Consider the following 15,696-nt stretch of genomic DNA (forward strand, 5'->3'; position numbering starts at 1 on the left):
AAATGAATTATTAAACTGATGTAATGGTAAAAAATCAGCTTCTTCATGCACCCAATGGTAAAAAAATGACCAATCAAAACTATGAGGAACTGTCAAATAAAAAAATCCTCTAGTTTAAAAAGAGTTTAGCTTTGATCGCTTAGAGAAAAGGCGAAGAACACTTCAAGTGCCTTTTCTTGGCAGGTGACACACAAGGAAAATCCTTTTAAACAAGCTTCCTTTAAAAACCTGTTACCTTCAAAATGATCTCAAATGTAAACATACTAGTGAAGACATAATCTGCATACCCTAGGATCTGGAAGGTAAACAAAAAGTTACAAACATTATTGCTAAAGCTGCTTTTGAGCAAACAAGGATCAATTAACAATGCATTACCTTTAACAGGATTTCAACAGTAAAGATGGCTGTGAAAGCATAGTCAAAGTAACCAAGTATCTGCAAGGTATAACACGTGCCACAGTAAGAAATCCATCTATTAATAAATTTTTACAATTTAGACCACATGCACAACAACACCAGAATTAATCTAAGTCGATAGATGGAGAATTTAGACAAAGTAGTTTAAAATTCCAGCTATTGTGCAACCATTTTTATTTGCTTAAAAATTTAACAGACACCACTGTGCTTAGGTATTAGACTTCACCCCTAACGAATTGACAGGACCCAATATCAACATTTTCAATTCAGACTTTCATCCATCACCTTTCACAGATACTTTCTTCAGCCTTTAGCAGAGATACAGAATGTTATGCAAAGAACAAATGTGTATTAATAACATCTGGGGTTTTTTCCAAAGCACTGCATCACAAAACTTCAGTGGATACTTCTAGACTGCATATCATTTCACATTTTGCTACATTATATTGTTCCTGTATAGGCTTGGCTCTCAAAGCAAACTAAAAAATAACAAAATTACTTAAAATCATTGCTACACCCTTTTTCCTTGAGTGTGAAAGATACAGCAGTGATTTACTTGTACGAAATTTAAAAGACCCCAAAAGTGATATGCAAACTTCTAAGAGGATTGTGGATGTGGCATGGACCTCCCTGCTGTTGACAGCCACCTGAACACACATTTCAGTACAACCCAGATTTCACCCTCTCAAAGTGGCCATATCACCAGCATACAATTTAAAGATCAACCTGCACTGCAGTAGGGGAAGAGTTTAGTTTCAAGGATCCAGCAATCCAGCTAGCAAACAGTTGTGCACAGAAACATGTTGCCCATGGTTCAACAAGGAACAAAATGGAAAGGAGAAATAAAATAAAGAAACAGCACACACAAAAAAACCTATTCATGTTAGATGAAATGAAAGGAAATAATTTTTCCCCATGTTCCACTGAAGATCCCATCCTTCTGCAGTTTGCTGTGGCTGAAAAAATATGCAAATAATAAAACAATTCAACAAAGATTAATCAGTAACCAATTCATTCTAGAGTTAAAATAAAATATTTAAAGGCATTCCAGTTTGTAAACTTTCATTCCATTGCTGAGCTGGCTGGTGGAAGGAATATGAACATTCAAGGTAGCAAAAAGAAAAATATGCAGGTCTGGGGCATGTGAGAATACTTACAACAAGAAGGCAATGCCTTCCTGAAATCCCTCACACATTTTGTCTGTGTCCCAAACAGGAACAACCCTTTCAGTTACCACTTACATTTCCCAGTGCTCCTTTAGTTATGAAAATAATTATCAGCTCTTGAAGCCATTTCTATAACAGTAATTTCAGTATTCCCCACCAGCTCTCTTTTTCTTAACCATTGGTGTGATTCATTCATAAGGTTACATTGGTCCAGATCTATAGATATGGGAAGGACACAGCTCTGCTGAATAGTGCATGGAGAGTGTCTTTGTGCTTTGGCCTCTTTTTATCTTTGAAGAAAGATTTAGCTTTTTCTTTCTTACTAAAGTTACTGAAAAAGTGCTCAGAGAACGCCAACAGCCAAAAGAGGCAACATCTACACTAGCAAGAACTAGAGAGATACAACCTTTACAGACACAGCAGCCCTGCCTTTCCTGGTGGCAGAGTTTCTCTAACTCCATGGCAATCTCTACAGATGTTTACTCAGCACATAAACTACAATTTTATTGAGTAACAGAGACAATTATGAAGTTAATACTTTTATAAATATTTTGCTTCTACAAATATATCTAAAAAAAAAGATGCAGAAACACCTCTAAATGTACAGGTTTGTGTATAGGCTGAAATGACATTTGTCTCTGAATCAAGGCAAGAGCTGGGCATGCTCTGATCCTCCTCTTCAATGTGAGTTTAGACAAAAGTGTCACTTGTTTAGTTTCTGATACGGCCAATCATGAACCCAAGGATCTTTGAGTCTGACAGGGAGGAACTCAAACCCCTTAGTGTGGCCACACTAGTCCCTTTGAAAGAAGAGGTAATATTGTTATGAATCCATGCATTCACTACAGAGTGTTACTCTAAGTGCCTCAGGAGCATATAATAGCATCAGTGAAGGAGAAGAGAGGACAGGTCAGAATCTATTCCCAACATGTGATAAACAGTGATAATTTTAACTGGCATTTTTAAATCAGTGACAAACACTGACAGGCACTAAGAGTGATTCAGGAAATGCACATCAGGTACTCCAGCTGCAAAGTATGAAAAAATAGGAAAATTACAGATATTACATTCAGCTTGAACATATATCCTACTAAACAATAGCCAAAGGAAATATATGATGTAAATAATAAACACTTCTAATACTGATGATGTTCCATCCATAAAGTTAATTGACTTTAAAGATTTGTGCTTTTTAATGCAAAAAGAACATAAATGTATGGCTTGAAAAAGGAAAAGGAATGTTTCTTAACATGAAAATTAAAAACTAGGCACTAGTTCCAAAGAATTATTATCCTGTGAGGGTATATTTATCTTCAGACACAGAAATGAGGGACTTACATTGTTTCGAAAAGAGTGGCTGCGAATTGGATCTTCTGCTGCCAGGGAAACACTGCTCAGCATGATGAAGACAAGGATGAGATTGGTAAAGATGTGATGATTTATAAGTCTGTGGCATCCCACTCGAATTCTAAAGAAGAGATACAAAAATAAACCATGTGTGCACATAGAATTCAGCAGATGGTTAATGTACAAAATGTTTTCTGTTACTCTGCCAACAGTAACAGAACAACAATCAGCAGCAAAAAGCAGTGAAAACATGGAAGCTATTGGTCAGATTTCTAAGAATGGAAATAAATTCAAAAGCCAATTCACCTGTAGTGAAGATGCACTTTGTCAAAGGAATCTGAGAGGGGTTGGTTTTCAATGGGTTATGAATTCCACTGCAAGTTCCAGTGTTTGTACCACTGCACATGTACAGAGGATCACGTCAAAAGGACTAACACTAGACAACAGGTCAGTTCAGATGCCCTGTTTGATTTGATTCCTACCAAAGCTGTAAAAATTACTCATCTTGTGAGACGTGGCTTAGGCTGCAGATCTCACTGTGCTACTTAAAGGCAACTGAAATCAGAATCTCTGTGAAGATTTTCTCACAGAATTACAGGGTAAGTGGGTGTTGAAGACTCCAAAGCCATGAGGTTTCAGCCACATGACACGAAGTGTAACTGCACATATGCTCAGAGTCACTGAGCCCAGGGTTATCACAGAGACTGCTGAGCACCTTGGTAGAGGAGATCTGGGATTAAACTGACAAAAAAGCAGGATCAGGTTCATAATTGACTAACACTGAAGTTGTCTAAATTCTGCTGAAGAATCAGAAGGTTCTCAGGAAAAATTTGTTCTCCTGTTGCTAAGTAGATGATTGGAGTACAGTATACCTTACTTAAGCAAGTTGGCCATTGTGGCCTGAGAATATGGAGTGTTAGTTGAAGCCAAAAGCAATTTGACATGTTCAACAAACCTAATATTTTTGCAGTCAGCATATGTGTTCTTAAAATTACTAGTTTAAAGAGCTCTCTTTCCACTTTGTTTGCAAATTCTGAAGAGTTTCAGACAATGTATACAACGAGTAAGACACAAACCCAAAACATTGTATCCTCATGATCACAACATCTTCTAAACTTCTGATGACCTCTACCACTAAGGAGACAGCATTCTCCCATGCCAAGTAACTCTTAAACTCAATTCTAAGACTGCTCATAAAAATGCCATCTATAAATGCCCCAGTAATGTTCAGTCTGTAGAAACTGAAATTAATTCACTTGTTCACTTCCATCCAACAATTAGTAATGAATTTTACTGATTAGTCAAGTTTGCTTTCTCAGCAGTGTAGAACTTCAAATGATCTGGAGTTAGACTGAGAGGTGAAAGATCCCAATTCCCTCCAAAATCCAACTATTGTTGTTCTTTTTTAAATAATTTGTCTTTATCTTTGGTGTTTGTTTGAATCTGGGAAATGCTGTTACCTAAGAGGAATGAATACATCCTTTCTCTTTCTTTTCTCTTTTTCTATTGTCTCTTCTTCTTGCCTGTATTGCTCCACAAAGGTTGCTAGGGCTACAAGAAATTCTATTTCATTCAGAAGATGCTCAGACCTTATATCACAGTTTTTATATCCAGTGACTAACATAGTAAATAGATACTATACATTAAAGGGCACTTTCCAGACATGTGCAGACTTCACACTATATGTACAAAATGCTATTATCTTCAACAGTGGGAAGAAAACTAATATATTTTTCAAATTCTTTTCATTTGCTAAATAATTAAGAAAATTTTAGGAGGGAAGCCAATCTCTGTTCTGTTGAAGATACTAGATTTCTATTCCTAACCTCCTTGGAAGGAGGTCTGTTGCTTCACTGTTCACCCCTAATGCACTAAATCAGTATTTTTCAAAATCTTATTTACGGATTGGTGCTGCTGAAAATGAAGAAGGCACTCCCTTCAGGGATCGGTGTGATCTTCTCTTTCATGTTTAGTTCTGATATCCTACGGGGGCGTGGGCCTGCTGGTACCTCTGGTTCATCCTCCTCATCTTCTTCATCTTCACCTACTTTAAATTAAACACTTCTTTTATTATAAACTACAAAATATTGAGGTTTTGTTCATAACAATACAAAGGCATAGCTTGTATTAAAATATACACAGCTTATAGGAAATACATAAATATTCATAGCATGGCTATAAAAATCCCCTGACTGTCAGCCCATGTCTGAGCTGTGCTGTGGGGGTGCTGAGCTCTGTGCACTGGTTGAGCACTGTGTGCTCAAAATTTAGGGCAGATTTCTGTAACAGGCATCCAGACCATCAGGCAGAGCTGATTTTTAGATAAGTGTGTTCACTGGACTGGAAGAAAATGGACCAAACATCATGAGCCCTGGAATGTCCCTTTTCTGCCAAACGTTTTGGAGAAGTTTAGAATTTGCTCCCACATCCAGATAGTGTTACCACAACAGTCTTGAGGCTCACAGTATTAACTCTCATATGATGTTTGTACTGTCTAGGAAGCTGCAGGAAAAGATAATACTTAGCAGCTTACAGGTCCACTTATCCACTGATAACAGAGCACAACTTCACTGACTTCAAAGGAATTGATTCAATGCTCAGCAAGACCAAGTTTAGGATATTTTAGCAAACAAACTTAAATGTGCTTGTGTTCTAGCTAGTATTCACATACCTGGTACATCACAGGGTGGGTAGGGATCTTTATCCTCCTCCTCTCCTTCTCCGTATTCACCAATTGTCACCTGAAGCAACAAAAGGGATGCACAAGAAGAAAAAGAAATTTGAATATAGCTTGGAGTATAAAGTTCAACAGAAAGCAAACCAAATAAGCCTCTGAAGTCAGAGAAGTGATCCCTAAGTCTCAGTTTTCTGAAACAGGGTAACTGAAAACAGCAGAGAGCTGACAGTTTATTACATATTTTTCAAAAATTATTTTTCTCTAGTATCCACATTTTTTTAGCTGTGTAGAGGACACAATCCACAGGCTTTGAATAAAGTTACCAAGAATACTAGAACATTCTACTGAAGAGTTTATCATTCACCAATCTCATTGGATTTATCAAGCAAAATACCTACAGGAATCCTAAAATGACAACACATTTTTCTAACATTAACTATTTTGTTCTAAAAGAGCTTCCCTTCTCAGGATATAATGAAACCAAGAGGGTTTTCTGAATTAAGAGATATTATAAGGATGCAAAGCATCAGAACTAAGTCTCCTTTGCCTGGAAAAAATGTAGGGATAGTGGGTTCATAAAAGAAATTGCACGATGCACAGCAGTCTTGAAAAGTACTCCCCAGAAAATGAGTAAAACTGCTTCTGAGAAAGGACACAATTTTTAAAATAAACACCTTACTATCCTTGGGCTTCTTTTGGTCAGCTTCTGGCTTCTCAGTTTTTTTATTTTCCAGACTCTCTTTTCTACAAAACAATACAATAACAATTACAAAGCATGCCATGCAAAGACAGACAAATTTAAGTGAACTATACCAATTCTATGAAAAGAGAGCATATCTAAAACCTTATACTAAAATATTTAAAATATTTTGCACAGCTGCAGGTGTCAGAGCAACAAAATCTACTGCATTTGAATGCAACGATCCATTTAAAAGATTATAATCTTAAATATAATTCCAGAAGCTAAGCCCTAAAAAATTCAATACATGATAATTACTCATTTCTAGAGGGATAAACTGTGCCCTTGAACTCATACAAACAACTTTCATTGACTTCCACAGGCTTACACTGATTTCAAAGGAAGGTTTTCTTCTTGTCTACATAAGGCTTAGAGAACTGATTCCACAGGGAGTTGTGCACTGGCAACAACAGATACATTCTTGTGCTATTTGTTCAATAAATCCTACTGTTGCAATTTTTAAATATCACTAGATTATCATTATGTTCTTAATTCATCCCAAATACTACCTAACTTTTATATTCAATCCTACTATTTGGCTATTATTTTAGTGTCTAGGCAAACTTTCCCATTTTTATCTTGAGTCCAATAAATTTTGAAGATGGTAAAGACATTACATGGTAAAGACATTATATAAAGAAAATCCTTATGAAAGAATTCAGTACCCTCCTCCTTCCCTCTCCTGTTTGTTCAACATGCCCATGCTATTTTACCTTGCATTCTTTTTCCTTTCCTTTTCTTCAGCTTCTTCTTTCTGAGCTGTATTTAGACTTTCAGCATCTGCCAAGTTATCCACAGCAATGGCCAAGAAGACATTTAGCAAGATATCTATTTCAAATCATTTTAAGGACACTATGCCTTACTATACTTGTTTGGTTTATTATCAGCATAAACACTGACAATGTGAGAGATATAAAACACATGTTCCCAACCTACAGCATGGAGATTTGTGATGCTGGAGTGTAGTGCAAATAACACTCACTTAATGGACTAGATAATACTGGCTGTAAAGTAAGCAGAGATCCCTTAGGGTCAAAGATTTTAAAACTGCAGAATACTTGATGTATTTTTTTAAATAAATGAAATTCAGCTTCGCACCAGCCTGAGCAAGTATCAAATCTGAAATTGTCTATTATAAGAGAAGACTGTTCAGGCATTTTGAAAAATTCATTTTTATAATGCACTGTCTTCCATGTCTACAAACATCTCTATCAAATTCTGTACTTCAGTTCATACCAGTTAAGCACAAATGCTGATATAAATACCATTTATTACAGAAAATAGAATGCTTTTGCCCTTTTATCACCTCCTGACCTTTTAAGAACTTCTGAGAATGACAGTACTTTGTTTCTACATGGGGCCAAGGAAGCATTTCCAGCACACTGAAGGCAGGGAAGGGGAGTGTTTCAGCAGACTTAATCCTAACTCTGACTCCACATCTCCCCATGCAGATTTCTCTCCTCTGGTCCCTGCACTCCCCAGGGATCACTGGCTCCCCTGGCCCCCTGTGTCAGAACTAACAGGGCTGTATCGAGCGTCACGAGGATGGATGGGATATCACTGCCCTGGAAACCAGACCACATCCATGCATTTTCAGGGGGAGAGATGTCAAAGAGCAGGTAGAATAAGGCCATGTTCCCACAGAAGGAAGATAGAAAACATTCTCTGGTTTCTGCCAGTGTGGTGGCTGGAGATGGACTGAGCATCAGTGACTCTTGTTCGTTAGGGAACAGGTGTACAAAGAAAAGTCCATTTAAAGGACACAGCACATGCAGAAAGTGCTTGTGTGCCTGTGGCCATTTACTCCCTCTAGAGAGATTTTGCATATATCCCTGGCACACAGCCCCATTTGGAGGGGTCTCCAGTGAGTGTAAAGGATACAGTTACCACAGATGAAGAGGATAATGAAATATATACAGACAATCATGCCTGAGGATGATGGACCACCATATGCCATTATGCCATCATACATAACAGCATTCCAGTCTTCACCTGTTAGAATCTAAGGAGCAGATATTAGTAGATTATTAGTAACTCAGCATCAAAAAGTGCAATGAACACATTTCCTATGATCACAACACAGTTAACCTTCTGTATGCATAAAGCAATACCATACTCTGTTTTAAAATTTCCATTCAAATAAACACCTCCTGAAAGCTTGAGTTTAACTCTAATAGCTTTTATTTTATGCTATGCATTTGTATGACTGAACTTCAAAGGCAAAAATAATAAAAATAAATTTTTATTGACATTTTATTCATTTTGGCACGTGAAAGTAAGAGCCCTGGTTTTTAGTAATGCCACATACGTAGCAAAAGTTCACCACTTAAAAATCAAGTTAGTATAAAAATTCTGAGTATTGCATTGATATTTCCTCATGCTAAAATTAAATGGAACAGTTTTTTGCTTGCTCTGAGCAATCACTAGATGCAACTTCTCCCCAAGAGACAGGAAGTTGTCAAAAAAGTGAATCTTGCAGGGTCAGCCTTTAACTCTCACCTACAATGTCTGAAACCAAAGACTGAGGTAATATGCAGAGTTGAGTGTGAAAATGACTGGAAAGATGAAACCAATTAGCCTAATTCCAGTATCCACATTGGCAAAAATTAAAAAAAGCATTACAAATTCATGAAAAGTAAACTCTAAGCACAGCCCTACCTTTTCACAAGTCACATAAAAGTTGCCTTAAAATTTTAATAAAATCTGAAAGCATCTCTAAAGAAATTAATGCTTAATTTTGCATCATAGTAAGTGATGTGACCGATATGTAAATAAGCACTCTTACAAGGCTTATTATTTTCTCCTGCTTGGGCATAGCTGAACTTTCATATAGCTAATGAAGTTAAAGAAACAAATTTGATCAAAATAAAAATAACATTCCACCTCTTTTCCTAGTCATGTATTTAAGGGACAAAGGAGATCTCATTTTGTGAAGTAACATGACAGCTGTGTTGCATAGATAGATCAAATAAGATATGAAACAAATGGTACAAATGGTGCTGAGTTACCAGAGTACTGAATTTAATGAGCAGAATGCTACTTAAAGTAAACTGAATAAACAGTATTCGTGATTTCACTCTCAGGCAACATGATCACCTAAACAGTTTTGTTGATCAAAGGTAAAATGTTTCATACGGGATGAAAGAAAGTTACCTGGAATACAGTTAAAAGAGCTTGTGGAAAATTATCGAAGGTGCTCCGTTTTGTTTGAGTTTCATCAAAATTAAATTTGCCTCCAAACAGCTGCATTCCAAGCAACGAGAAGATTATGATGAAGAGGAAAAGCAGAAGCAACAGTGAAGCAATGGACTTCATTGAGTTTAACAAGGATGCTACCAAGTTGCTCAGGGATGCCCAGTGCCTATAAATTAAAATGCGTGTGTTAACACACACCAAAAAAACCTCAAACAAAACAGTAAAAGAGCAGTGCATGATGAAGTATTACAAAAGAATTGCTGATCACTCTTCAGCTATCCTTAGAATTAGCAGTATTAGATAATCTTACCTTGTTACTTTAAAAATACGCAGGAGACGAACACAGCGAAACACTGAAATTCCAAGGGGTGACATAATTTCCAACTCCACCAAAATGGTTTCAACAATGCCACCACAAACAACGAAGCAATCAAAGCGGTTAAAGAGAGAAACAAAATAAGCCTGCAGGCCCAAGCTGTACATCTTTACTAACATTTCACAGGTGAATAAAGCCAGAAGAACTTTATTTGCGATATCTGGAACAAAATATTAAAAAAAGAAAGATTCTGAATTGCCTCATAGATTCCATTTTCATTTTAACATATTATAACTATGCTTTCAACACTAGTTTGCAGTTTTTTGCTTAAGAAGAAAGTATTGTTTTTTCATGTTGGACTGTAATTTATGTCTCAGTGGCAGAAGTTACACAAGGATGTAAAGTTTCCTGCCACCTATAAACTATTCATCTTTCCAATCTGTTGTGCAGTTCACAGTTCCTCAACTCACAGCTTTAGTCCACACTGTAACGTAAGCAGCCAGCCCACAGCATGTTCTGCTGTGCCAGGTACCATTTCCTTCCTCATCTTCCAGGCCTAGTTTCATGCTAAAAGTACAGGTATTTACAATTTAGTACTGTCAGGTCTGTGCTGGCTACCACTAAGCTGTGTTACAGCTGTGGAAATCAAAGACATTCAGTCATTTCTTGTATCTCCCTTTGGCTGGGCTGAATATCCCTCAGGACAGCAAACAACAGAACGACGAAGTACAAAAGTAGCCACTGATAAATGCAAGTATCTACAGTCAAAACCAGGACAAACAATTTTTGGTTGTACCTTGGATCTGGGTCAGCCAGTCGGGTTGATTGTAATGCTCTGAGGAGATAGTTAATGTGTTCAGAAAGACCAAGACAATAACAAGCCAATAAAATGTGACAGATTTTACTGCAGCTCTACATTTTCTTCTATTAAATCGGTTCCAGCGACGCCAGCGTCGACTGCAAGTTCAAATAAAAACAAATTTATTATTATATAGAAAATGCATATAAACTTAAGGAGGGCTGCTTCTGTGTAGAAATAGTGCACGTACATATGTGTGAGCAAGTACATTTTCATAGATACATGTACAGTATTTCAATAGTTGTGTAAATTATCACCAGCTGCAGATTAGGGACTGCTAATGTGTCATTCCTTTTTTAGATTTCTTTATAGATTTCTAAATGTAAACCACAACTTTTGCAGACTCTAATTGCCTGTGACATAATTAGATTAAGCTGCATTCAACATTCCATTGAGTAACAAGATAGATCTGTCTTTCCAAGGCCCCATACACTTAACAGCAATAAAGAAAAGCCAATGAATCAACTCAGAATTCAAATTAAATTTAGTCTGAAAATGCAGGCTTTGAGTTAAACCACGGACAGAATTCTGGCAGGATTAAGCAAGGTAGGAATGTTAAGGTCACCTTTTAGAAATCTACTGTGTAACATTACAAATCTTATTCACCAAATCCTTGAGATATCTACTGATGTGCCCTGAAATTGCGTCAGTGAGCAAATGTTTGTGAAGTAAATAAGACTGATAATAAAGTACAATTAAAGGCTGTACCTAGGTATGAGGGTGTATCTTTGTACTCATAAAACTAGATATCTCTGCTTCACTGCTGGGAACTGTATGCAAGCATTAACTGAGTTTCCCTTATGCACCTTAAATTTGTACTTGAAGTAATGGAAATTAATACTGGTTCCAGAAATCAGTACAAAGATGTTTCAAGCCTTTGCAGTATTCTAACCATATAAAGGAAAAATATCCTGTCCTGACCTAAATCAACATGGTATTCAAGAACATTCTTATCTTGCCAATCCCTGCTATAAGGGCTATGTCCATGGCCATCATCAGGATGGCTCATTCCCTGGGTAGGTTAAACAGACTCTTTTTTTCACACTTACAGAACCTCCTATGATTGAAGTCAATGAGACAAGAATCATACTGTTGGGATATCTCTACGTGTAGGAGTCAAAAGCAGGCTCAAACTGTGCACCTCCAGGCTTTCTGAAGCCAATGCAAGGAGAACACACTGCTGTTACCAACAAATTACTTGCTCTGCATCCAACACCAAAATCAGTTTTATCAGAGTTAAGAAACTGGAACTACTCCAGATATTGCCTAAACTGCTGGGGCCAGATGTTGCCACATCTTCTTGACTGACCCTCACTGATGATTTTATGCAAAAAATATTTACCCTGTGGGTTGTCTGCAATTGCAGGAGTGTCTTTGCCCTTCATGATTCACTAAGTCAACCACTTGATTACTTACCTTAAATCACAGAGCTTTTTGTTGTTGTTCCTTCATGGAGTAACCTAACCTTTTTAAACAGAAAGGGCTATCTCTTCTGTGTTTGAAATTATCCTTTCTAATTACTAAATATATGTCCTATAAGATGGGAAAATAAAATCAAAATAAAGAATCCTACTGGGTTTGTACTGGCACATCCAGTGTCTGCAGTATCAGGCCTATTAATTATTAATTTTGCTTACAACACTTTCCTTCTGCAAACATACTTGAAAAATAGAAGCTCACATTCCCAAATGCTCCTAGTAAGTGAAAAGCTGCAAATATCAGCAAAGCAAATGAGGGAGTTTGATTTCCAAAAGTGTTCTTGGATACTTTACTTTTGTGTTTGCTAGTAACTGTTAGGAAGAACTTTCACATAGTAAAATTAAAACTACAGTAAATAAAGAGTATTTTTAGTGAGATCATTATGATGTGTGAACAGTCACAAGGAAAAAAGCGATTATGAGAGGAAAATACTGACCTGAACTTGGATTTTGAGATGGTTTGACTAGAAGAAAAGGAAAATACATTTTTAAGAATGTAGAAAGAGTAATTAACACAAATTCATTTTCTTTAGAATTTTGCATTGGAATTACATATATATAAAACAAGCTTTTAACAAAATGCATCATGAATGCTAAAAGTCTATTGCCTGTTGTTTATTTTTTTCTGCAATACCAATCCTGAAGCTTTACAAATTTTTTAAGTGAAAGAAAGGAAATCTCCTTTAAAACTAAGTAAATAAACCTTGAATAAACAAGCTTGGAAGTCACGAAAATCTGAGCAAACAAACAGTGAACACCGTAGGATATAGAAATAATTCCCATACATTCAGTTATTGTTGGAAAAAAATAGGTATTCTCCAGGTCATGCACAATTTAACAGAAAACATTCCTTCTTCCATGTAATCAGGAACTTCTGTTCTTATCGCTCTGGACAATAATTATATTTTATAAAAGCTCTCAGGAAAACACAACTTCATTGCAAGTTGAATTGAATTGCTTTATATCTTCCTACCTTGAGAATTTTAGGAGCACTTTAATACTGTAATAATTGGTCTAAACCTACCGAAAGGCAAAAAAAAAAAAAAAACCTGAAGTGTCATACAAAGCTTGACTATTTCAAAGCAGCTTGGGCTAAATAAACGATGGGGAAACAATGATTCTTTTAAATTTTGAGTTGGTCAGGGTGGGCACTTGAACCCCGTGCCCGTACTCACCATAAGCTCCCACAGCAAGGGGGGCTCTCCCCCTCTCCGCTCACGTTCTCCGTGTTCACCGACTCGGTTTCGCTGGTGGGCATGCTTGCTGTGGGGAGACAGGCACTGCTTTAGACTCATCCCCAGCCAAAGCTTTACACACATCACCATCTCCTGTCCTATGGCAACAATACCTCCACCTTTCGTTCCTCTAATGAGAGCTTGGAAGAGCTGAGGAGTAGCAGATGAAGTCAAGACACTTCATCAGTCCTCTTAGAGCAAAAGCACACAGAACTCCAGAGCGTGGTGGCTTCTCTGTTTCTTTTCAATGACTCAACATAACTGTTGACAATGCACTACAGAATACAAAGCAGAGGAGGTTTGTAACAAAGAGTGCTGTCCCTTGTAAAGAAATAATCGTGAGCTAGATTTTGTGACCTGTCATTTTGAGAAGCATTCTGCTAACACTTTGGAGGTGCTTATCAGTTGAAGAGCTGTTAACATGATTGGTAATTCCAGGAAATATTATCCAACTTCTGAAAGCAGGAACTATCACACTCTGGTCATACTGACCACTCTGTGCTTTTCCTGACATCGTGAATTATCAAGGCAAGAAGATAGAAAATAAATGTGCCTGAAAATACTGTGTGAGCAGCAGGAAGGAGCACTGGGAATGGCAGGGGGGGTACTGCAAATGATGATGAGAATTAATACTAATTAGAAAGGGGATGATGGCATTTGTTACACAGTGAATTACTGTACATATAGTGGATCATTACTGAGCAGTTAGCAACTGTAGCTAATGATTTTTAGACAAAACTCATTTGAAGATGGATCATTTATCATTTATCTTCAAATCAAGTGAAACATACAAAGGGAGGACACCTTAAGTCAAAAGATGTTAGGAAATGATGAACAGCTGAAGTTCTCAGTACTTCCCAGGGGAGAACATGCCTGCATTGCAAGCCAAGAATGAAAGAAAGAACTCAGGAACAGGAAAAGTGTAAAATTAATGCTGCTGGTCTATACAGTACAAATACCACATAAAGTAGGAAAAAATAAGAGAGGTGGAAGATGCCCTGAAATTACTGTAGAACAGCAAGAACAGAAGAAAATCAGAGCATTCTAAAGGTATTGTGGTGTGTACCTTCCACTGTTTTGATGATTTGCTTGTTTGGTTTATTTTGTTTTGTTTTATTGGGAAGGGTTTAAAAGCCAGTGTTTGTGCACTGAGAGTACCAAAGGCAGAAGGGATACACTGCCTACTTCTGATAGGGAGGTCTCACTATTTTGGTAGCCTAAAGGAGGTTTAAAGCAGGTTTAATTACACACTTCATAATATAAGTGAGATTTAAGAATCAGGCCCTGAATTTTCCAATTTGTCAACACACCAGGTACAGAATGAGAACTGTCAGTAAGTCTCTCTATATTGCCTCAATGCTGACACAAAGATACACGGAATGGTAAGTCCTGGTTTGCTTTCCATGCCCATCAGTTCCATCCCAGCTGAGAGACTGACAGGTCTATGCAGGCCAGATGCTCAGCTACTGTTTGCAACAGCTGAGAATCTGTCCCCATAAATGTAAGTCACTGTTATATGAAAAGTTAAAGAGAGTGGCATAACAAAGAAAGATCCAAAACATCCATGCAGGTGTTTGAATAAACAAAGCACTTCAGGCAATAAGCACAGCAACACCTTCCTTCACAAGGTTCTTCTGTTTTGATGAGTCTTTTAAAATATTACTGTAATTGCTTTATGCATGGAAAGTCCCTGGTTAGCACCTGCAAGTGCCTCAATTCTAATATCATGCTTAAGTTTTAAAAAATGAATATTGCTAGTCCTGTGTGAACTCCACAGCTTACAGACTTCAAAACTAATGAAAAAAATCCTTGATATCCAAATTCAACTATTAAAAAAAAATCACAACACTATTTCAAATATAGCCTCAGGTCTTCAGAACTAAGAATTTTTATTTCAAAATGCCAGGGGGATCTTCTGCAATAAATCCAAGGGGTTTCCTGGTGTGGTAAAGAACTGAACTGTTTGCCTTGTCCTGAGTGACATGCATGCTGTTGGGAAACACAACATTATAGTCACCTGATCCCATTTCAGCACTTGTGATGGGCAACTGCAAAATATGAGTGCAGAAGTCTTGTTTCATACATTGTTACTAAGAGCTGCCAGGAAAACAGAGCTAGGCACACTTTTGCAATTATTACTTATGTACACTGTGTCTCACATCTGTATTTCAAATTTATCAACCCTTCCCTCACCTAAAAGCAGTACCTAGAATCTGGTTCTTCATCAAGTGTCACTCACTGTCACCGAAACTACATTTGTCATTATT

General features: G+C 37.2%; 1 protein-coding gene across 10 annotated transcripts in view; it reads right to left on the reverse strand.

Annotated features, from left to right (window-relative positions):
• Window positions 1-15,696, reverse strand: part of CACNA1D (calcium voltage-gated channel subunit alpha1 D) — a 170,022-nt gene that overhangs the window by 57,851 nt on the left and 96,475 nt on the right. For 8 of the 10 annotated variants that reach the window (XM_051811514.1, XM_051811511.1, XM_051811510.1 and 5 more), the window contains exons 10-21: window positions 13,370-13,457; window positions 12,632-12,658; window positions 10,654-10,814; window positions 9,852-10,077; window positions 9,500-9,707; window positions 8,228-8,348; window positions 7,060-7,174; window positions 6,282-6,351; window positions 5,602-5,671; window positions 4,833-4,977; window positions 2,922-3,051; window positions 376-435 (exon numbers count right to left, since the gene is read on the reverse strand). In XM_051811514.1, coding sequence (XP_051667474.1) covers window positions 376-435; window positions 2,922-3,051; window positions 4,833-4,977; window positions 5,602-5,671; window positions 6,282-6,351; window positions 7,060-7,174; window positions 8,228-8,348; window positions 9,500-9,707; window positions 9,852-10,077; window positions 10,654-10,814; window positions 12,632-12,658; window positions 13,370-13,457 — 1,421 coding nt within the window. Of the gene's footprint in view, window positions 1-235; window positions 296-375; window positions 436-2,921; window positions 3,052-4,832; window positions 4,978-5,601; window positions 5,672-6,281; window positions 6,352-7,059; window positions 7,175-8,227; window positions 8,349-9,499; window positions 9,708-9,851; window positions 10,078-10,653; window positions 10,815-12,631; window positions 12,659-13,369; window positions 13,458-15,696 lie in introns of all 10 variants that reach the window. The other 2 variants (XM_051811506.1, XM_051811515.1) reach the window with 2 other exon arrangements.

This window comes from Manacus candei, unplaced genomic scaffold (genome assembly GCF_025592945.1).
Source record: "Manacus candei isolate 608988 ecotype Guabito, Panama unplaced genomic scaffold, ASM2559294v1 h1tg000082l, whole genome shotgun sequence".
Classification (NCBI taxonomy): domain Eukaryota; kingdom Metazoa; phylum Chordata; class Aves; order Passeriformes; family Pipridae; genus Manacus; species Manacus candei.